The 24,989-nt window shown below is 38.3% G+C and overlaps 1 protein-coding gene across 2 annotated transcripts; it reads left to right on the plus strand.

Annotated features, from left to right (window-relative positions):
• The first annotated feature begins 1,668 nt into the window (after positions 1-1,668).
• nptx2a (neuronal pentraxin 2a) lies at positions 1,669-23,549 on the plus strand. Of its 2 annotated transcripts, none has more exons than XM_055184513.2 (5): positions 1,669-2,605; positions 5,209-5,422; positions 8,255-8,499; positions 18,007-18,186; positions 21,150-23,549. In XM_055184513.2, exons 1-5 carry the CDS (start codon positions 2,150-2,152, stop codon positions 21,375-21,377), a joined length of 1,323 nt encoding a protein of 440 aa, XP_055040488.1. In that variant the 5' UTR covers positions 1,669-2,149; the 3' UTR covers positions 21,378-23,549. The 2 variants fall into 2 exon arrangements, with proteins under 2 accessions (XP_055040488.1, XP_055040479.1); XM_055184504.2 differs by having other exon boundaries at positions 1,670-2,605; positions 5,206-5,422.
• Positions 23,550-24,989: the final 1,440 nt, after the last annotated feature.

Raw genomic sequence — 24,989 nt, forward strand, 5'->3', positions numbered from 1 at the left:
GGACTTTTCCCCTGGCTAAAACGTCAGGTTTTTCTCCTAGGGTTTTTTCCAATCCGGGGAGTCAGCCGTCATTGCTTAACTTAGCACCCTCTTTTATACGTTATATTATTAATACGCTCGCTTATAATGTTGATTCTTAGCTGCAGTAAATTCTGCTGCTTAAGCTATCTGTATTATTTTATGCTATCTGTCGATTTTTCTGTGTTTTTCCTGCTTCTATTAATGTAAAGCTGCTTTGAAAGAATTATCAATTGTGAAAAGCACTATATAAATAAAATTGAATTGACAAAAAATGAATTCATCCACACAAACTGAACTCAACACTAACACACGTTATTTTGTTATTGCCTCTTTTAAAAAGAACTGAGTGCTTTAATATGTTAAGTATGAAAACTGGATTAATCCCACTTGACAGCCCTAGTTTTTCTGCTCCACCCAGGCAGCTGAGGCTGCTGCATTTCTAAGGAGTTGGCAGGGACATTTACTTCTGGTAACAGTTGATGATATAGATTATATCACAGTTTGTAGGGGCTTTTCAGAGAATTTTGTAAAATTGCTCAAACATTACATGAACCCAGAATGAGCATGTTCACAAACAATACCAGACGGCAACAGGAGAACCACACTGGTCTGACAAAACCCAACAAATGCATTTTTCATACGAGCTCATGCAATCCTGAATAAGATTTGACAGCTACAGGAGAAGAGAGAACACTTTCTGCAATTAACAATTACATTTTAATATACGTTCCCCATGAAAGATATATGAAATGATAACATATACATGTTCATAAATGATGCCATAATGTTCACTTTTTAAATGTGATTTCACATCTGCACTGAACTGTCGGCACGATGTTGTAGAAAAGCACTGGACATTTATTGAATTAGTTGCATTATTACCCAGTCCATAAGTGTTTGCACAGCCAAAAATACCCTCCATCATTCTGAGAATTGGCTTTGTTAAATGCACTGCAGCCACCCGGATCAGAAAGGAAAGAAAACGAGGAAAAGAGTGAGAATGAGAGGTCACCCGTGTTTTTCAGTTTGGGTGGAGGCAGGAGAAGTGTCAGCGTCCCGCTGTGTGTGTCTGACTGAACATGGAATCTGTCACCAAACCCGTGACCCAAGCCGCCCAGCTCTGTATTACTGCCAGACAACAAACCATTTACTCTAACTCAGCCACTGATGCCAGGGTGAAGACTGTGGCAACACAATCAACAAGGTGTGATCTAAACAAGCCCTGCATAAAGATTACTATAATGTTTTATCTAATGGTAGGGCTGAAAAACGGAAAATTTTGATCTATAGCCTGTTGCCATAAACCCATTTTGTCAGGCATTCATCTTTAAAAATGTATACACACCGTGAACCCAAGGCCTTAAGACTCCAATTATTTTTCAGGGACACAGTATCGACTGAATTCTTTCAAGCATACTTTTTTAATCCACATACTCAGCCCATGGCAAGTTAAAGCATGTGATACATGGTTTACTGCAAGACCCTTTCTCAGCATCGGTTTATTTAACGCGACATTTAGTGACGGCAAGCAAAAAAGAAAAAAAAACAGTCTGTATGGTATATAATCGTGACTGGCATCATGTGCGAGTAAGTGACGTAATTGGAGCTCAGTCAATCCGCGTGCTCCTCCAGCGGAGCAAAAACGCGCGCGCCCTATATTAATCCCGTAAAGCGCCGCTGTCCGTTCAGCACCACTGACTGACTGTGAGGAGAGTTGAAGCGCGCGCACTGGATACTCGACGTGTAAAGCTCTGGATTTACAAAACCTTATCTCTTCTTATTTGGTCTGCGACTTGGTGTGAATTTTCATGAAAGTGGCGAGGAATTAAACGCGTCTGTAAGAGGACTGCAACAGTGTTTTATTAGAAAAAAATACCTTATATAGTTGATAGTTAATGCGCTCACACTAGTTATTTGACGGCTTGTGGATTTACAACCCAATTAAAGGCGGTATATCTCTTCGTTTGGACTGCTGCTTGGTTTTTAGTTTAACTTTTTACCAAGGGGCAGCTACGCGTGATGCGACAGTGGAAAGGGACATTTTTCTCTTCAAAACTATATATTCGAATGTATTACTAAATATTTCTTTGTATATATTTATACTACTTATTTATAGTACGTAAGTTTTATGCGTTTATTAACCAAAAATATGCTCGCACACCTCCTGTCACTGCTGCTTATATTCGCGTCAGGGAGCGGAAAAGTGGCTCGCGCGACTGGCGCGAAAGGAAACCGCTACGTGTGCACGCCAGTGCCAGCCGGCACCGACCTTAGCTGTCCGACGGACACGAGCAACAGGGTCCAGAGCACGAGCCCGCAGGAAGAACAGTTGCGGAGCACCATTATTCAGTTGCGCGAGACCATCCTCCAGCAGAAGGAGACTATCGTCAGTCAACAGGGAACCATCAAAGAGCTCAACTCCAAACTCGCGCGCTGCGAGGCTGATGACAAGTCGCGGGGCAACGCGCGCAGGAAAGATTTTGGCAAAAACACGATGGGCGACCTGCCGCGCGACCCCGCCGAGACCGTAGAGCAGCTGGGCAAGACCATGCAGAGCCTGAAAGACCGACTGGAGAACCTGGAGGTGAGATGATGGAGAAAATAATCATTCATAACTGAGTACCACTTAGGAGCTGCTAATGGTGTATATGTGGAAATGAAGCTCTAATGATGTGTGACATTTGCTGTTGATTATTAGTGGTGCTTGATTTACGCCTGCCATATGATAAAAATGCACTTGACGCAAAAACGAACAAGTTTTGTGCAATTTTAATTCTCTAAATATTGACAGTGTTAAATCTGGCTCTTGTAATGTTGCATGCATCCAAAATGAGCATTTGGGTTTCAATGGCCAGTATCCTTAGCAAGTAAGCTGGTCGATATTTACATTAAGCTAGCCAGTACATGCCATGTATACAAAATTGCAAAATATAAATGAATTCATATTTTATTTTATGAATTATATTTTATGCTTTAACTGAAAATGAAGTAAAACAAAGCTCTCGGAAGATTTAAAGGAGACATATCATGAAAATCTGACTTTTTTCATGTTTAAGTGCTATAATTGGGTCCCCAGTGCTTCTATCAACCTAGAAAATGCGTAAAAGATCAACCCAGTAACTTAGTTTTGGTAAACCATTCTCTGCAAAAATGTGAAAAATATTGGTCTTTGAAATTTGGCTCACTTTGTGATGTCAGAAGGGGATCGTATTATAATAATACCGCCCCTTAATCTGCACTATCCAACCACAGCACTGCCATTTAGTGCAGAAATCAACTCATTTGCATTTAAAAGGACACACCCAAAAACTGCAAATTTTTGCAAACACCTACAAAGTGGCAATTTGAATATGCTAAAAAATTATCTATGGGGTATTTTGAGCTAAAACTTTACATATGTACTCTGTGGACACCAAAGATTTATTTTACATCTTAAAAAAGTCTTATGAAATGTTCAGTTTAAAACAGATATACTAGCAATACACCCTCTCTCCATTAATTCATAACATGGACTGATTTTAAATGGCCAAATTTCAGTCTATAATATACATTTTATTTATTGTTTTCTCATTTGTTTTCTGTTTTTTTAAACCATTTTCGCTTGGGTTAAGGGTTAGATTTCAGATTTGTTTAAGCAGGTTATTTAATTTACAGGTTTCTCTATGTTTTTGTCTATATTTAAGCCATGGTCGCTTGGAGTTGGGGTTAGAGATGGGGTTTGGGTTAGGATGTCATTTCATTTAAAAGTTGTTCTCATCCTAAACCCAAGCGACAATGGGAAAAAAACAGCAAACAAATGATGATAAATAAAACGGCACGAAACGATTTGCCATATAAGTGAATGGGAAGGACTGGCGTATCATATGCACGCAAAAGCGGAATTTGGCGTATGTATTGCACGATAATCACACTGCGTGTCATTTGTACGCTTTTTGGTGAGAATGGGTTCAATATAGATAAAGTAAAATTTGAGCAGATATAACTGAAAATCTCAAAATGGGGCGTGAACTCTAAAAGTTAGTGGTACCTGTAAAAGGGGGTGGGTATGGTTAGGGTTGGGCAGGGTAAGGTGTGTCCTGACTAGGTATCAGCAAAGTCGGTTTAGAGATGCTGTGCCACTAGGCGACCATGATTGCAATTCCCCATGGCAGTTATTTATAAAGTCCTGTATACTTGAAAGGGGATTATCTACTTGATGTATACTTGTATGGGGACGCAGTACCAAAATGTTCTATTTTTAAAGGTACAGTGTGATTTTTTTAAGCGCATCTAGCAGTGAGATTGCAAATTTGCAGTCAACCCTCAATTTCGAAATGCAATAAGAAGCTACGGTAGCTGTCACGTAGGGATGAAACTCGCTCTGTAGAAAAGTTTGTCAGTTTTCGTCTACTGTAGAAACACAACGGTGACTTACAGTAAGGAGACCGGCAGTGTATGTAGATAAAAACGGCTATTTCTAAGCTAATAAAAACAATACAGTTCATTATGTAAGGTCTTTATACCCCACTGATAATATAGTTATGTAGATTATATTGCATTTCTGTCTAAAGATCCTTCTAAAAGCAACACACTGCACCTTTAAGCTTAAATTGCTCTAAGAAACGAGGTTGTTTCAGCTACACTGAATATGCACAGGTTGGTAAACCCCTCAATTGACTCTGTATAGAGCCTCGCCGCTGTACAATTGTCACTCTATATCGATTAATTGTTTTTTTTTAACAGATGGCTTTTTGAATTATTTTATCTTGCCAAAGCAGCCATATTGAGTGCTGCATTGTCCCCTTTTTATAGTAATAGACACACAATCAATCAGCATGATAAATCCAACTTAAAGGCTCAAACAAGATCCCAGGAGTGTTAAATGAACACTAATCTCCACCTGGTTATGGTAACTCTAAACAAATCACCATTATAAAACCCCTAATAATTAAAAATTAACATTCCTATTAAGCATAAATACCTTGCAAAAATCCACCTAATCACAGTAACAAGTCAGCTGCAACCACCAATACCTTCTAGTCTCTGCATTCAGCATTAATTCAGCATTGACATATCTTTCGAACCCTTTGCAGTTCCATCACGAATCTCTGGGTTGAGGATCCCTGGGCTGATGTATTAACTATAACAGCATGAGGTATTACCAAGTCAAGGCAGATTAAAGTTTTAGCACCTCTTGTTCTGCAGCAGCAGCTGCGTACTAACACATCCGGCGGACCGTTTCCCAACGATCTAAAAGACCTGCTGAGACGTCGCCTGGGTGACCTGGAGAGCCAGCTGTTGACCCGAGTGGCCGAACTGGAGGAGGAAAAGAGCCAGCTTTACAACGAGACCACCGCTCACCGCCAGCGCACAGAAAACACCCTGAATTCGCTGCTGGAGAGGATCAACGAGCTGGAGAAAAGTACGGTTCATCAAATCTTGTCATAATGGTTTTCAACACTCTAAAAACAAATGGTGCTAAATAGTTCTATGGTTCCCTGTCTCGTAATCATAGGGGAACCATTTTAAGTGCCATATAACATCAATGTAGCACCTGTGTAGAACCTATATAGAACCCTATTGTGCTATATAGAACCATTTCTGGTGCTATAGTGGTGCTATATCGTATGGTTCTTCTATATAACACTAAAAATGGTTCCCCTATGATTATGAGCTTTTAGTGCTATTTAGCACAATTTTTTTAGGATGAAAGTCATGATGGTGCCCAGTGTGGTACAGAAAATGTACACTCTTTAAAAAAGGTGCTTAAACGTTTTCACAGGGATGCTATTGAAGAACCATTTTGGAACCGTTCAGTCAAAGGTTCTTTAAAGGTTTATTTATTTCTCATCTTTGTATCTTCGGATGTTAGAGGTTCTTGGTGGAACCATTCAGCCAAAAATGGTTCTTTTATGGCATTGTGAAGCACCTTTATTTTTAAGACTTGTAGGGTTATTCCACTTTCACAAAAAAAATATAATAATTTACTCACCCGCCAAAATGTTTATGTCTTTCTTTGTTCTTTTGAGAAGAAATGAAAGTTTTTTTAGGAAAACATTCCAGGATTTTTCTCAACATAATGGACTTTATTGGACCGCCAACTTTATTGGAGTTTCAACGCAGCTCCAAAGGGCTCTAAACAATCCCAACCGAGGTATAACGGCGCATTCACACGGGGCGTAAGCGTTGACGCTTCCCATTCACTTTTAATGGGTGACGTCATGCGTTGCCGAACTGAATTGTGGATCCGTCGGCGCCACGTCAATGCCGTTACTCGCGGCAGAAGTTGAACATTTCTCAACTTTTCAAGCGGCAACGCCTGCATCAGCCAATCAGATCGCCTTATGCAAATAACCTAGGCAGAGCCAGCCAATTACGTTTATGGAAGACCGGAGCATGTGTAGTGGCCACTGTGATTGGCTGTTGGCCACACTTCAGACAAGCCTTCCGTTAAGCGTTAATGCTTGTGTGAATGCGCCGTAAGGGTCTTTTCTAGTGAAATTGTCATTTTTACCAAGGAAAATAAAAAAATAAGTACTTTTAAAATACAACTCCTCATCTTGCACCAGCTGTGTGATGTGCTAACGTGACCTTACATATTATGACGTATGCAAAACTAATGCTCCAGTGTTTAAAAGTGTGGAGAAAGAGGACCGTTCAGACGTTGTTGTATGTGAAATGATACTAATTAATGTCTTTGTGTCAGTTTATTGTTTAAAATGGTCCGCAAATGTGCATTTCGCATATCGTCGCTGCTCGATGAAACTCACGTATGTCCAAAACGGTTACTTTTCAGAAAGTGAAAAAAACACTGTATATCAAAAGCAGTTGAATGTGGCGTTGTCATACTTGGTACGGCATCTTTACATGTAACCATATTCTTGCCAGTGTCATGATATAATCCAAATTTGACCAAAATTGAGTTTAAATGGACATACGTGCATATTTTACAGTAACGGTGGTCGATACGCATTCTTCCGATCATTAATTAGAATGGCCAAGTCGCGTTTTATATTGACAGATGAATACGCTCAGTTCATTAAATAGCCTACCCCTTACGAAAATTAGCCATGGTAAACTATGTAGGGACAATTAATCAATACACTGACATGGTAATGCTAGACAGATACTTTGTTTGCAGTGTCCTACCGTAATTTTGTCACTCCTAGACGTACGTCTGGCGTCAGGGGGAAACGTTTACCTCAATGAAGGAAAGTCATTGTCTCACCAGGCTATGTTTATTCGGCTATCCAGTGCTGAGCATCAATGAAACTTCACGAGACCGGCGAGATGTTTCCACAGGGTGGGAGTTATGCGGCGTGATTGACAGCTTTGACACCAAATGGAAATATGTGAAAATCAGATGACATGATTTCACAACTTTTCATTGGCCATTTAGGTATGTGAAGGATACTGTATGCGGAAATGAACCTGGACATTCAATCCATCAAAAAATCTCAAAATCGGCAAAATGGACATACGTGGTTTTCATCATTTTCAACACATGACCTTTCAACATGATTACGTAATACATAAGGCGAAGCTGACGCATCACATGGCTAGTGCAAGACAATAAGTTGTGGTTTAAAAGTCCTAAAAAATTTCTTGCCCTAAATATTGATCGTTTCACTAGATAAGACTGCTGTGCCTCGGTTGGGATCGTTTGGAGCCCTTTGAAGCTGCATTGAAACTGTAAACTGTTGAGGTCCAATAAAGTCTATTAAATTGAGAAAAATCTTGGAATGCTTTACTCAAAAAAACTTAATTTCTTCCTGACTGAACACAGAAAGACATAAACATCTTAGATGACATGGGGCTGAGTAAATGATGGGGATTTTTTATGAAAGTGGAACCGAACACTGCCGGCTATGTTGGCCTTTTTAGCTGATGAGAAAATGGCTGCATGTAAATGAACTTGCTATTTACAGTCATTTGTTTACTTTCCATTCTCCCTTTGGCCTTTTTGGATGTGGGATTTAAACCGGCCCATCTGTTAGCATCGGATGGACACACACATCCCACTGTATTCAGAATTTGGGCCAGCGCAAGCTACGCATGTCACCACATCATCATTTCACCTTACAGAGCCATGGCATGTCATTTCATATCAGAACAAAAACAGCTTGCGTGTCTCTCATTCCGTTAATTGAAAGTAAAGGCTTTGCACAAATTCAATTCGATGAAATTAAACTAACATCATTTTAGGTCAGCGCTTGTCCTTCAACTCAAGCTTCTCTCTTAATTCTATTCAAAGGTAACAGCGCATTTAAATCACCAGAGGATTTTAAGGTGTCTTTGCCCTTGCGTACCAACTACTTGTATGGCCGCATAAAGAAGAGTCTGCCGGAGATGTACGCCTTCACCGTTTGTATGTGGCTCAAGTCCAGCGCCAGTCCTGGAATCGGAACACCGTTTTCCTACGGCGTCCCAGGGCAGGCCAACGAGATCGTGCTGATCGAGTGGGGAAACAACCCAATCGAGCTTCTTGTCAATGATAAGGTAAGTTATTTATGAAGCAACCTTGTTTGCGAAGGATAAAGATCAGACTGATTTGTGAAACACAGCCTCAATGCCGCAGGACTTTAAAATCAAAACAAAATTCTCAACTCTACTTGTTTTTTAACATTCGGTGGATGAATGGTTGGGTCATGCTACCTAGTTTGTGGTTCTTGCTTAAGGCAAGCATCTCTAATATTTGTTTTAACTGTGCATGAAACACTGTACCTCAATATTTTCAAAGTAATCAGGCAGATAATAATACAGGAGCGTAGTCGTAGTTCAGATAGGCAGAAAAAAATCAATTTTTGTGTATCTGACTCATTTTTGTTTACAAACCTGATCCAAGCCACATCCCGGTGTAGTTAGATATACAGTATGAGTATTTTTAACTATGTGGCAGTCATTATTTAGTGAATGAATGAGTAATTTAGTCTTTGTCTGTCTGTGCATGCCTCTTGTACAACTCATAAGCAACACGGCAAGATGTCATGATGGAAAAATACTATGTTTCTAGTGTGTCTTTACAGCATGTTGCCTTTTAATGCTGAATGCTTACATCATTACTATGGTAACTGATAGAGAGATATATCGGACGTTGAAACAGTGTTTGAACAAATAGATCAGATTTCATTTCTTGCTATAATTGAAAACCAACTCCAATGTGTGTGTGTGGTGAAATGAAGCCTTGGAGATTTAAGGGTGGGCTTCTCTGACTTGGGCCAGTAATCACATCCTAGCAACCACTCAGAACACCTTAGCAACCACATAGGGACATGATAAAAGTAATTTAGCTTATCAGCCATGGGACTTTTCTACTTTTCACTATACAACTACATTTTAAACATATGGTATATTCTTCAACACCCAGTTCGCTTTTTAAAGCGTCAGGTAAAATATGTGAAACATAACATAAAGATAAATCAGGTAAAAATGTGGAGTTCTTGAGATTGGCTATTTAAAACCTAGATTATTTAATTTAACTTTCTGACATGTGGACGTTTACTAAATATATTTTTAATAAAATAAACTATGGACTAAGGCTGTCACAATGATTAAATAATCATCTCATTGCGATTGTTTGACCTCATCGTGAGGACAATATTAGATGGCATTCCTTAACTGACAGTGTAATGCGATACATTGCAAAACCATGCAATACTGTGGAAAAATAGAATTTAAAGAAATGCGTCAAAACTTGGATAAGCAGTATGAACTATTATCATTAAATAATTACTTTTAAATATGTGTTATGTGTATTAATATGCACTGCTAGGTAAACCTTGAAAAATATTTTATTTAAATAATCACAATAATGTGTGAAAATTATTTCATGAACAAACAAAGTGTATGAGAATTAAATGTCAATGCAATAAAACAGACAATTAATCGTCATCACCAGCAAAGCCCTAAAACAGGCAAATAATCGTCATAATTTATTAAGCAATTAACCATCAGCCAAATTTCACAATTGTGACAGCCCTACTATGGACACTTGGGGATAAAATGGCAGAAATTCACTGGGGACACTTTAGTTTGAAAAAGGTAGGGTTAATTTTAGATGATTTCTTATGCTGCGTTCACACCAGCCGCGGTATAGGCATCAAGCGCAAGTGATTTCAGTGTTAAGTCAATGTAAAGACGCGTTAACGTGCATCTGGAAGTCTCGCGGCGCAAAGAGGCATTTAGCCCGGCCCAGTAGATGCGAAGCCCCCTCATTTGCGCGTCTAGTTTGCGCGCATGACGTGAATTGATGCGCGAATTTAGCGGTGCCACGGGTTGAAAAATCTGAACTTTGGCGGCAAATCGCACCGCGTTAACCAATCAGGAGCTTGCTCTAGTAGTGACGTGATTACAGGAAGCGAGCGGAGTAGCAGAAGCCCCTCCCATGACACGAATTTCCGCGTGAATGTCTCGGATGACTAGAATTTCACGCGCAAATGAAGTGAGTAAACTCAAAATGTTCAAGCATCCAACTACGTGCGACTAGCGCATTTTTGACGCGTCTACTGTGTTTAGTGTGAATCCAGCATTAGACAGGTTTAAAATAACTATTAACATTACAGTTACTACTTAAAGTATTTAGGGGCGTTTTCAGATATAGTTAATTTTAAATGAACCAAACCTAATTTACTTAAAGCTGCAGTCCGGCACTTATTTGGGTTTAAAAATATCTTTAAAAAAAACATTTTTGAGAAAATACATAACCTGCCAGTGTTCAAAACTATCTGCTTGCCTTAGCTTGATTCAAAACGTAAGCTTGTAATAATGGTTTTAATTCCAGTGGTACTGGTGGATTTCCGCGGGAAATCCGAGCACGTGTTTGCGTCATTCCGTCATTTCTGCACACATAATGAAGGAGACCCGGCCAGTAGGTTTGCGTGTGAGGATGATGAAGGTGGATATTTATAGCCTTTTCTCACAGCACTTGGTGAACATTTGCAGTGCTTAGTTATATAAAAAGCTGTTTTCAGATGCTCATCGACTGATTGGTAAGCTTCTGTTTTTAGTAACGTTAATGTTTTAATGCGTGTGTTTCTGTAAACGTGTATAAACTGACTGGCATCGCGTCACGTGTAAACAACAGTGCAATATATGGAATCATATTACAACACACACCTAAAATATCCTGTAGTGCACCCTTACTATCAAGATAACATAATAGCGCATGTAATACCGTGTCTACTGCATGACCTGAAGAGAAATACACGCCACGTGAGTAATGCGTCCTCGTTTGAAAACAACACATACGCGGACGCTAGTAACTTACCCGCGTGTCATGTAATAAAAAATTACATGACAGCAAATATAAATGAAAATAAATGACTTACTTCAGGAATATTATCTTCCAGTCGATCTTCCATTGATCTGTAAAGTTTCCCACTGGGATAAAGTATCTAACTAAGATGAATGCTTCTTTACTTTTCCTCATTGTTAAGACATAACTGAAGATCTTACTTACGTGTGTATATAAAGTTTAGATGATTTCTCATGGTGCGTTCACACCAGCCGCGTTATAGGCGTCAAGTGCGAGTGATTTCAGTGTTAAGTCAATTAAAAGATGAGTTTTTCGCGCGTCTGGAGGTATCCCGGCGCAAATGAGGCGTTTAGTGCGGCCCGGTAGACGCGAATTTGCGCAGTTCTAATTTGTGCGCATGACGTGAATTGATGCGCGAATGACGCGAATTTAGCGTTGAAACAGGAAAAGCGCGAGTTGAAAAATCTGAACTTTGGCTGCAAATCGCACAGCGTTAACCAATCAGGAGCTTGCTCTAGTAGTGACGTGATTACAGGAAGCGAGCGGGGTGGCAGAAGCCCCTCCCAGGACATACATTTCCACGTGAATGTCTCTGTCTAGAATTTCACACACGAATGAAGCGAGTAAACTCAAAACGTTCAAGCGTCCAACTACGTGCAAATAGCGTGTTTTTGATGCCTCTACCGCGTTTGGTGTAAATCCAGCATTAGACAAGTTTAAAATAACTATTAACATTACAGTTATTACTTAAAGTATTTAAGTGTGTTTTCACATTTTAAAATGACCAAACCGAGTGAACTAGAAAAGGCACTAGCCGAATGTGACAGCAGTCTTTTTTGTGTTCACGATATAGTGGACTCAAAAGAGGACCCAGTTCTTTTTTTTGGTCCGCTGCAGAACTGAAGTGATTTCAGAACCTTAATTGTTAACATCACGTCTTAACCCATTGTTGTGTCAAAAATAACCATTGATTTATATTTTGGGGTTATATTTAACACACTAGTCACTAGTTACTTCAATGGTAATGAATCAGATGGGCTATTGGCTATTTTCTTGTAAAAACACTGCTCATAAATATATTATTTTCCATAACAGCCAGAAATAAGTAGGCTAAATGAACATACAGTTTGGATTTTTACCACGTTGGAATCGAAACTAGTCATTGAATAGAAACTGAGCTGCTTTTCACTGGGGAAAGTTAGTTTCTCAGTAAATCAGGGTAGTACTTCTCAGTAACCGTACACTCCTTATCTATGAATCTTGGCAGAGGAGACCACAAGGTATCGGCCTCTCTCGCTTTTGTTGAATGTTACCCGAGGGTCTTGAGAGAGGACAGGAGGCAATGAGGGATGGGAGTAAATGAATAAGCTCTGCTGGCCTGATATTCTCCTGATACCTCACTCAGAATCTGTCAGTTTGGCATCTCGCTTATTGAGAGCGGCATCTTGCCTTACAGCCCAGCACAGCATGCATTATACATGTACGGTGTGTGCGCGCGTACACGCGTGTGTACGTCAAACCGGGAGGCACAAGCGAAAGAGATGCTGCCCTGGTGAATGCGATTACCTGTCGAGCTCCTGTCTGAATGTTGTGTTTTTATACTTTCTGCAAACTCCTCCAGTTAAGTGCATTACAGGTCTGTGCTCAGAGTGCTGCAGTTGTCAAACTCAATGTGTGCCGTCTGCAAGACAAGTCTGGCTTTGGGATTAAACATATAAATTATTTTTAAAGCACGTAGAGATACAATTTTAAACTGAATGGAGTTCATGTTACCATGAATTATTAAGACTTCCTAACTATTATTCGAACTACTGTTCATACTTCAGGGCTTGTTTAAATGGTTACACTTAGAAATGCAAGCCTATTAAACGTCACACCATAAACTTCCGTGATTCTTCGTTTGTGCTACAGACATGAATGATACTTATAATCATTAGGCTTGTTGAAGATGAATATGTGATTTGTTTAAGTAAATTTTTGTAGAAAGTAATGCTCAATTGAATATATTTTTAATTTGGAAATATATTTCGTTTTAATCTACATATATCAATATTTGTGACCTGTGCTGGCAAATTGAGTCTACAACTTCAAAACGATGTATGATTTGTTGGAATCTACACCTGTTTGAAGTTGATAGAAAAAATCGAGTTAAAGATTTCTAAGGTTTAAAAACAAAATACCGCATTGATACCCTTAGACATAACAGATTATATCGCGTGAATTCTTCTCAACAGATATTTAAAAAAAAAGTAATTTGGTGTATATGTGTAAATTGGGGTCGCCTTATGCCTCAGATGTGTCAGTCACCGAGAGGAAGATCGTTTTCATGTCTTATCACTCTTAATAACTCTTTAAACATCAATCAGGTACCGAACTTTATCTCTCTTAATATATGAAGAGTTGGTTTCAAAACAAGATAACTCCGTTTTTAACATTTTTGTCAAAATATGTTTATGATTATGTTATCGTGTTTTGAAACCGAAACCAAAATTTCAGACGCAAGTGGATGGACACGCATCTTTGAATAGGTTAAATATTTAGGACGGAACACCTCTTTATAAAACATACAAATAAAGATCATTTTAGATTTTTTAATGACTATTTAGAGCATTGGGATTACTTAACTCATTCACCGCCAGCCTTTTTGAGAAAAGTTGCCCACCGGCATTTTTGTGATTTTAACAAAAGTTTCACAAAATTCCTTGCAGGAAAAATTATCTTCTATAAATATATAAACATACAAATTATATCAAATTAAAGAACACACCCTCTGCTTTCAAACAAACAATAAACAAATAAACAAACAAACAAAATGGGGCAAAAAAGTCTCATTATATATTTACTTTTTCCACTTAATTTAACCACTGAAATATGGATATTTCTCTTCAAAAATACAACATTTTGAGCAAAAAGCTTAAAAAATTGCGTTTTTGTAAAGGAGTTTATGTTAGAGATCAGACTCAGAATGACTATCAAACATAAAGGCAGTTAAAATAACCATTAAATCTTTTTAACTTCCGTTTTTGATAAATTCGGTTTGGGTATTACACTTTCACTTTGAAATTCGTCCAGAAAGGCATATTTATTAGTTAAATATTAACTCATTATTGACGAGATAACTCGTCAATGGCGGTGAATGAGTTAATGTACTTATTTTTACGTAAACCTTTTCAACATTTATACTTTCTTTTGCCTCTAGCTCAGAATGAGACGGTGCACATTGCAACTCATTTTGCCAGCACGGGTCATATGTTCGTAAGTTCTTTCAGTGGGACATGAATATATTTCCTTATATGGATGATATGTGTTTATGCTTTAAAATATATTTATGTTTAAAATATATCTTTGGATATAGAGGGTATGCGCGTGATGTCACCTTCTGCGAAAGTGCCTGCGGTTACGCCCACTGAGTGGCAAAAGACAGAGCAGCAGCATTTGAGTACAGTATGAAATCGTCGGAAACACAGGGAAAACACATCTAAATGGGAAAAAGCTGTTGTGCGATAGACTTTACTAACAGATTAACAAGAATTCGGAGCTATCGTTTTACAGACTGCCAAAAAACAACGAAAGGAGAAATAAATAGATCGTTCATGCTAACGTCCACATAACACAGGTGGGTTGATAAGTTGCTAGGGTCACTATCAAGCAAAGTTTTACTTTCTACTTAAAAGTATTTTTTCAATTATTTGTATTTTATCCGTGTTTTCTTTGGAAAACATACATTCCAAAGCATATTATCATGATTTTTACTCTATTACATTTCATAAATACAAGTTTTTGTTTTATATTTAATATTTACTTTACTCAAGTAAAAGTACACAATTTTAATGTAATAAGGTATTAAATAAATTTTAATATGCAATATTAAATAATACACAGTATGATTATATGCTTTAGACTGTAGTGAAGTAAACTTTTCCCAATACAAACGCCCTAATAAAGCACAGATGCTTGGAAAATGTAACTAATGTAACTAAGTATTGTCCAACTCTGCTATCAAGTCCAACTAAATTCAAATTAAGCTGATAATAGTCAGTTTTACTGGCATTTTCGCAGCATCCGCTATGAAAACCAGACGTTTTGTTCAACGTTTGCCACTCGACGGGGGCGAGTTCCTGCGTGGTCACATGGAAAAGTGACGTCAATGCATACTCTCTATATTTGTTGCTATATGGGAAGTGATTAAAGGTTTTCACGATACAATAAATCAGACCAAGAGGTATTATAGACTTTCTATTTCTATAAGCTAAATTTCATATAGACCTTGGGGTGGGCACCCAGCAAGCAATTTTGGATGCTGGTCATTTTAGCCATCAAAACACAGAAAATACATCGTTTTACATATTTCCACAGGACAAACCCCAGAAAACATGGATTATTACAATTAGAAGGGACATATGATCTAATCTGAGATAAGAGCAGCGTATTGTGTACATATCTGTTTTGGATATTAGCCTGTTGCTAATCGCTAATTTCTCATGTTGTAAGCATGTTTACTTTTCTTAAAACACCAATAAAGTGCAACAATACAATATTTTATGAAAACAACTAAAGCCCGGAATACACTGCAGGACCCCTGCCCTCCTACAAGATCATTACCCCACCACACTGTGCGCGATGTATCGCCCAAACTCGGGCACGAGAGGCATGTAGACTGTACGATGATGACACGGAAGCTTTGGCGGCAGCGTCACACGTTGCGCAATGTCACCAGCATGCGCTCGTGGTACACAAATACCGGCACGCAGGTCGTAGTGCAAACACACTGTGCGGTGATCATGCCGAACCTCTGACACTGTCAGAAAACCATCGCAGGCCATCCCTGGACGCAAGACCGGGAAAACGGCCGTCCCCGAACCCCTATCACTGCACGACACAGGACCACCAACGAAGAGCCACGATCACAGAAATCGCGACGATTGTTTCACAATGCCAATCTTTCGTCTGGGACAGCCAATAATCGTGCAGTGTGTCCCGGGCTTAAGATCATTACCTTATCACACTGTGCGACATGGATCGTTTAAACTCGGGTACGACAGGCATGCATCACACGTAAGCGCAACGTCACCAGCATGCGCTCGTGGTAAACAAATACCGGCGCGCAGGTCGTAGCAGCAAACACACTGTGCGGTGATCATGCCGAATTTCTGACACTGTCAGAAAACTATCATAGGCTATCTTTGGACGAAAGACCGGGAAAACATCTTTGAACCTCTCCCATTGTACAACATAGGACCACCGATGAAGAGCCACGATCACAGAAATCATGACAATTGTTTCACGATGCCAATCTTTCGTCAGGGACAACCAATAATCGTGCAGTGTATCCCAGGCTTAAAGGCGGAGTACACAATGTTTGAAAAACGCTTTGGAAAAGGAGACGGGCCGACTACCAAAACACACTTACAGCCAATCAGCAGTAAGGAACGTGTCTTCTAACCGACATCCTTGCCGGGTTGCGTATGTGTGGGGCGGGTCTATCAACAGAAGGTCCAGATTCTATTGGGGTAGGGGCGTGTTTGTTTAGGTGATTTCAAATATCAACATTGGCTTTCAAACATTTTTGACTCCGCCTTTAAGTATACATCTCCAGTAAGAGTATGTCCCATGTATTTTTTTTGTTACTGTATCCTTTTTAAGACAAGAACATTGCCGTATTAACCTGTGATTGAATTGATAACAAGCAATTTATTTGATAGTTTGATGTGCAAGTATTGTTAGAGGAAAAACCCCATATGAACCCCCAATGAAGTTGTGTACAAATGTTATTTAGTTAATAATGAATCCTGCTTCTGTTGATTCCAGTCAGTGTGCTTTAAAAAAAACTTACCGTAGAAAAGTTTTTAACAGATTCATTCCTTGCACTTTTCGCAATCTGTAGGAATTGGAGATATGTACTTATGGGAAATTAGTGTTATAAAGAAAAGTAAGCATGCTTATTAGAAATTAATGATTAGCCAACAGGCTAATAACAAAACAGATATTATGTACACATTGCACTGCTCTTATCTCAAAATTAGGTCATATGTCCCTTTTCATTTTAACAATCCATAATTTCTGAGGTTCTTTGTCCTGTGAAAATTTGTCAAATTATGTATTTTCTGTGTTTTGATGTCCGAATGACCAGCATCCTGATACAAAACAATAGGTTTAAAGCACACGCTATGGACGTCCATCCCTTACAGCCTGAATAAGATGTAAAGATGTTTAATAGCCGTCCAAACACAGCCCAGACATCTAGGCTAAAACAAGATTTGGGCTGCCAGTGAGAATTTAGCAAAGCCCAAAAATAAATAAATAAATTAAACCAAACACCTTACATGATGTAATATCAGACAAGTTATTTTGGCTAGAAGTGGGTTACTCATAGTCAGACTACAGTATATTCATTTAACCTAGACGGTGAAATGATGGCTACTACTTGCTGGGCAACCTGCCACAACACCTTTAGCCACTCCAATGAACACCCAAGCAACTGCAAATCTGCTAAAATCACCCACAAACATCATGATTAATTTTAGCATAGGCACAGTTTACATTCTCGTCAGCAAATCAAGTTACAGCTTTATTGTTTGATAGATTCTTCCGGTGAGTACATGAGACATTTGAGAATCATGTCTGCAGGAAACCGGCACGGCTCTGCGCTCAATAACTGATTACTGCATTTTTGGATTAAATTTGAAATCCACAACTTTTAGGATCGGTTTCCGCACCAATAACATCCAGTGATTTTGACATTTCTGTCACAGGTAGCTCAGTTACCTCTCTCCGTGAGTGATGGGCGCTGGCATCACATCTGCATCACCTGGACAACCAGAGATGGCTTCTGGGAGGCCTATCAGGATGGAGAGCGACTAGGGACCGGAGAGAACTTGGCCCCGTGGCACCCAATTAAACCTGGAGGAGTCATTATACTGGGACAAGAACAGGTAAGTGCACAAGAGAGAGAGAGAGAGAGAGAGCATAAAGCCGCAGTAAATCTCTCGTGAGGAAGACATGCAATGATAATAATAAGTCTTCACACGCGATGATTAGAAGAAGACGTCACCTCTCAGCATGCCAGGATGCAGGCGATGAGAGCTCAGGGACCTAATGATTGCTGAGAGACGATATATATGACACAGATAGCAGAGACACTACCGGTCACTTGTATCAGATACTGTATTTAAAATGATTAATAGTGCATGAAAATCGGTGACCTTAACGCCTTAAAGGCACACTTGGTCACTAGGGGGTGCTAGACATGTATTTTTCACGTCTAGCTCCCCTAGAGGCCACAAGCGCCGCAGCACTGTCGCAAAGGAAAAGAAGACAACTCTTTAGGTCACAAAGTCCGCGGTTTGCCTTCCAGCATGTCAAATGAATATGAAATTAATGGTTTTATTTTTTTTAAACGCCAAAAGATCGCGTAGCTTACATTTACAAGCCAGTTGTAACGGTGGTCGCTTGGTTAAAGTTTATATAAAAAAACATTGCCTTAAAGAGGAATCAAACCCGGGTCACCCATGTCGTAGGTCCGTGACACTACTACGATGCCACAGAGTCACGTGATAGAAGTATCTCTCTAAACTCTCCAAGTAGCCTCCAGCAAAATTCACGTTCAGAAAAAAATAATTAGTATTCGGGCACCAGACAGGACTTCTATATGCAGGCAATATAACATTACTTACTACTCCAAAAGCATGATGGCCAAAACAGCATCAGTCAGGAACCCGTCCTCCTTTTTTAGTTCATGCCAGTGAGCGAACGCCGGCCCAATATTAATCCTCGTCCTTCTTTTTATTCTGTCACTCTCCCCTTTTCTCTTTCTGGTGTCCTCCGACAAAACCTTAGGTTTCGTTTTCTTAGTTGTTGCTTCGGCCATGACAAAAACATCAGGAAAATAAATCGTTGTGCTCTCACGTCTGGATTTGAGGAAGTGACGTATGCCGTAATGCAGTCGAATTTTGTCATTCTTTTTGTGCTCGGGTTACTACCTGAAACCCCAAGTTTAAAAGTACGAGTAAAAGTGATACAGTACCCGTCAGGCTACGTTAGACATGTCATTCAACCCATTTTAAGTCTATGTACCATCACATGAGTCTTGAAAAACAAAGTGTCACTTTAATATATTCCAGTATATCAGACTGTGATATATGTGAGCTGTCTATTAGTCTGTGGAGCTTGGTTGACACATAGCCAGCTAAGCAGATTTATGCTGCGGACATCAGTGATGCGCGGGTCAGTGTATAAACAACCCGCACCCAACTAACTTTTTCAACTAACCCACACGCAACTCGGCCGCAAAAAAAAAAAATTCCCGACCCGCTTCCTGGCCCGCATTATTAAAAGTAGTAATTGTTTACAATAGTTCATTAGCATCTTTATTTTAAACTAGTCAACCGCGACTCGAATATTATTACAAATATTTTTGGATGACTTGTAACCACGGTTACTGGGGATGACCGCAGGCACCCATTCATTTTTGATCAACCCGTGAATCATTGGCGGACATACCAAACACGAAGGATTGCGTTCCTCGCTCTAGATTACACTGCAAAAATTGATTTTCAAGAAAAATTTTCTTAGTATTTTTGTCTTGTTTTCAGTAAAAATATCTAAAAATTCTTAAATTAAGATGCTTTTTCTTGATGAGCAAAACGACCTAAGAAAATAAGTCTAGTTTTTAGACCAAAAATATTTTATTTAAGTGATTTTGTGCATAAAACAAGCAAAAAAATCTGCCAATGGGGTAAGCAAAAAAAGTTTTTCTTAAACATTAAATTTAAGAAAAATTCAAGAAAAATTTGCTTACCCCATTTGCAGATTTTTTGTGCTTGTTTTATGCACAAAATCACTTAAATAAAATATTTTTGGTCTAAAAACTAGACTTATTTTCTTGGGTCATTTTGCTTTAGATATTTTTACTGAAAACAAGACAAAAATATTAAGCAAATAGTGCGTTTTTTCGCAGCAATTGCGTGCAAGTTTGAGTCTTTGCATTGACTTTGTATGTAATCTATTTGCGCAAATCTTTGAATTCGTGTTTGGTGTGTCACGCCATTAGATGTAATGATATTATTATTAGGGCCGGGACTCGATTAAAAAATGTAATCTAATTAATTAGAGGCTTTGTAATTAATGAATCGAAATTAATCACATTTTAATCACATATAAATATTTGACCTGAGAACAATGAGAAGTTATTTTTTCACATGGATTTTTAGTATAGCATGAATAATGACTGAATACATAAGCTTAAACAACAAAATATTGTTTATTTTTCTTCAACCAAGTCGTTGTACCCGGAGTCGGGCTAACGTCCACGCTAGCTGCTATATGTTTTGCATTGAGATGACACTTGAGGCTCGATGTGCTGCGGTGATATGTGAATTCCTTGTTGCATAGCTTACACACAACCATGCTCTTATCGACGCTTCCATCCGTTCGTCTTTTATAAAAAAAAATTCCCATCCACGGGACCAACCGAAGCGATCTCATCAGCTTCTTCGTTCATGTTCACTGTGGTTTGTTGTTGTCTGAAGTCATGAACGCTAGTTAGTGCTCCAGTATAATCGGTCCGCCGAATCTCATCCAATGAGAAATGTTCCGCGGTGCAAAAATAAGTGCGATTAAAATGTGTTAAAAAAGTTTAACGCGTTATTTTTTGTGTAATTAATTAATCTTAATTAACGCGTTAAAGTCCCGGCCCTAATTATTATATAAACAGAATGAAAATTCAGCTAAATAAATACAAAAGCTGCAAATGGACCGTCTGCTTTTCTTGCAGCTTAACATACTGTAGGCTTATTTGGATTTCTCACTTGCACCCATATATTAAACAGGCAGGTTTAGCTGCTATGCAGACTTACAATGGTTTGTTGACTTACATGCTGTTATTGTTTCCCATCAGGACATCGTAGGTGGGAGATTCGATGCCACGCAGGCTTTCGTAGGAGAGTTAAGCCACTTCAACATGTGGGACCGAGTCCTGCGTCCTATAGACATCTCCGCTATGGCCAACTGCTCCACCTACATGCCCGGCAACGTAGTGCCATGGGTTGACGGCAACGTGGAGGTATTTGGCGGTGCCACAAAATCAGCACTGGAGATTTGTGAAGATCGTCTCTTTGATTCCTAAAAACACTTCTGTAGATTTATAAGCAAGCGCGCTCATTGAAACCATGTCCCAATATCACGCTGGGAAACTTACAGAGAGACAAAGCCACTCTGATTTGACATGGATTATTGCATCCTTTATTCTGCTTTTTTTTCGCTGTCAGCCTGGACAATAAAATGTTTGAAATGTATTTGGAAAAAATAAAAAAATCTGTGTGCACATTCAAGGTCAGAATCTAGTATTGGCTGACACAAAACTGTCTTGTTGATATTAAATATGCTTTTCTCTGTGTAGCGTCCTTCAAAAACTTCTACAAACTCGTGGCTATTTTTAAGCACTACAGTAAAGATGGATTTTTTCTGTCTCGCTGTAGTCGTAACATTGAGCTTTTGTCATATCTTAGATGGGGTGATGCATTTGAAACCACTTATCATGAAAGTTTGAAGACTGAGCTTTATAAAACACATACTGGATGAATGTGCTGTAACACTTCACATTCAGACTGAGGTGTGTTTGTCACAGGAGATTAGTGGAGGAGACATTTTGTAAATCTGCTATCCAAAATGCTAAACGCAAAGTAACCAAATGTTGGACTACAGCTCCCAGAAGTCCTCAGGAGCTGGATGGACTACAGGAAGGTCTTTAGCTGAAGGTTTTCACCTTATGAAGCTCGTCAGAAGCCATGCTTGATTTAATATTAGATTATTAATAGTTTATACTACAAAAGATTTTGACAAGCGCATGACGCTATGAAATGAACTGTGAGAAATCGACAGGGAATGTTTTTAAATAATGTTTTAATATATATATACACGTGTATGTGTGTCGTGGGTTTTCCAGTAAGCCTTTTAGACCCTTGCACAATGCACTGAGACTCTTTTTTAAGGAGATGAAACAGAAATATTGATGGGCACTAATGAGGTTGACAGTGTGGGCTCTCATTGAGAGCATGATGACAGGATGTACAATTGATCTGATCTCTAAAATCTAATAATGCATGTGGCTGAATCTCACAAAACACAAACATGTATCAAAGCAAGAAATAAGACACTCACTAGAATTGGCATAAAAATGGATCCTGTTTTTTGGGCTAATTTGTTACCGTAAATATCATGGTGTAGTACTTCACTACTGCATTTTTTAAATGAATATTCGTTTTATCATTGGGGTTGAAATGTGACCTATACATGTTTTAATGAGATTCATCCGTGCGCTTTACTGATTTGATTTGTGTTTGATCTACTTATATGACTTATTTACATGGTAGGATTGTGTTTATTTAGAGCAGTGCAATATATGGGACACTTTATGTAAATGTGGTCCTCATCGTTTCTGTGTTTCACGTCTAGCTGCACCAGTGGGCTTGTCGTTTTCACCGTGTCTTACTGTGTTACATGGATGTTTTCATTTCAGCTTGTACACAAAGATGAAAGTCTGTGTTAAATTTATTGAGGTGCAGCGTTCTTACATAGTAGATACTGATCATGCATTAGTGCGTTCCCTCGTTGACATGCTTGTACACGGGCTATTCTTTATCTGAATGTAATGTACTGCTATTTTGTGTCAAAAATGGTGGGATAAAAAATCTATTTTTATGTTTTGTGTTGCTTTCAAGTCATGTCAGGATGATAATATATACGGGATGAGCAGGCAGTATCTACTGTACCACTGCATTGTCACAAATAGCAGTGAGTGTGTCTGTATTTATAGAGCAAATTGTTTTTTAATACTTGTTAAGTTACGTTAAAAAGTATTAATATGTTTTTAATGTTTTTTTAAAGTTATATGCTCTTTACTGGCACTTAAATGCTTATTTCTGTGTTAGGAAATATGAAGGTTTGGTAGAATTTTAAAACATGTTATTTTCATTCTGGCCAAAATTATTATATTATCTTGATTTTAAAGTACAAACTTTTTTAAAGTGACTTGAAGGCAACATTATGAAAAATCTTATTTATAAAATGATTCAGAATGTAATGTTTGTCCAAAAATGAATGGCCTTTTCTAAGCACCAATTGTGCTTTCTGGGGTTTTCAAAGTTTTAACTCCTAATGTAAGAACACAACATGAAATGATGAGAGCAAGGAAAATAAAAGATGTAGAAATGGGTTGATTTGAAATCAATGGATATGTTGTTCAGCATGGAAAAACGCTGAATGTCCTTTTTCACCCAATAAATGGTTTTAAAACCTATGAATCAGAGTTTTGAATATGTTAATCTTTTACACCGTAAATACACATGACACCAATTCTTTCAAGCCAGTGAATATCCACTCGCTCGTGTTATAAATATGTAGGATTTCTATTAATCTTGTATGAGTCATTTTGGACTCTGGTAATATTTTAGCTTCAGAATCAAAACTGACTATATTTTTATCATTTGTGAATACTGCCCAAATATTAGGTACATTTTAATTCTTTCCCCGCCAGCGTTTTTAAATAAAAAGTTGCCAACCAGCGCCAGCTTTTTTATAAGTTTTACTAAAGTTAAATGCCTTCCAGAAAATGTTCTTTTTTAAATATATAAACATAAAAAAATCAAATGAAAGAACAGAACCGCTGCTTTCAAACAAAAAAACACGTTTCATCCTACCTTCATTTGTTTCTCTATTTTCACCTCTCAAATATGGTGATATAAATTGTGCAAAAAATAAAATTAGCAAAAGCTGAGATAATTGCGTTGTGAAGTATTTTAATAGAGATCAGATTCAGAGCGATGATCAAAACATACGCAGAGTTTGAATTGTTTGCCCTAAGGGGATACTCCCGGTTTTTATAATGCCGGTAAGAGCACCACCTGGTGGATAATAGCGGAAATACGGATTGCCGAAAAAAAATTGTCATTGGCAGAGAAGCGTTTTCTTTTAAAACTCATCAATGGCGGGGAAAGAGTTAAATCTAATATATGTTTTTTTCTTACACAAGGAATTTAGTTGTTTTTAACCTTTGCAACACTGAAGCACACACATGGGCTAAATACATGTTGTGACGAGCGTCGCATCATGCGCCCTCGAAAAAGAAGTCACTGCTAATACATAATGTGCCTCTTCATTTTTACATGGCAATATACATTTAGTTTAAAATTTGAACAAACGTTGCAGATTTTTGTGATTTCTCCTAATGTCAATTCTTAATTATTATTCATTATATATATATATATAAATATATATGTATTTTTTTTATTTGGCACAAATGATGATTTACATTCATGCATTCAGTAGATCCAAATCCAAAAACATGTACAGTATAGGACATTTTATTAATGTTTTCTGTACATCAAACCCCAGACCTTTGCACATCTAATGCAATGTTCTACCAATTTAACTACAAGTACTTTAGTTGTAATGGTACTAGTATGACATTGAAAACTGAAAACTGGTAAAGACCAAAAATAATTTACTCTTCCTCAAGCCATTCCAGATGTGATGCCATTTAATGACAACAGCATTACATAGTTGGAAGTTTTGTGCCTCTTTTTTAAGGAGTTCCCCAGGGCTCAGTGTTAGGGCCGATACTTTTCAGCATATATAAGCTTCCACTTTGGATTATCAGGGACTATGGACATGGGTATCAATGCTTTACAACTGAAACCCTAATTTACATCACTATCAGCAATTCTGAAAAATATTTTAG

Source organism: Misgurnus anguillicaudatus, chromosome 19 (assembly GCF_027580225.2).
Source record: "Misgurnus anguillicaudatus chromosome 19, ASM2758022v2, whole genome shotgun sequence".
Lineage (NCBI taxonomy): Eukaryota > Metazoa > Chordata > Actinopteri > Cypriniformes > Cobitidae > Misgurnus > Misgurnus anguillicaudatus.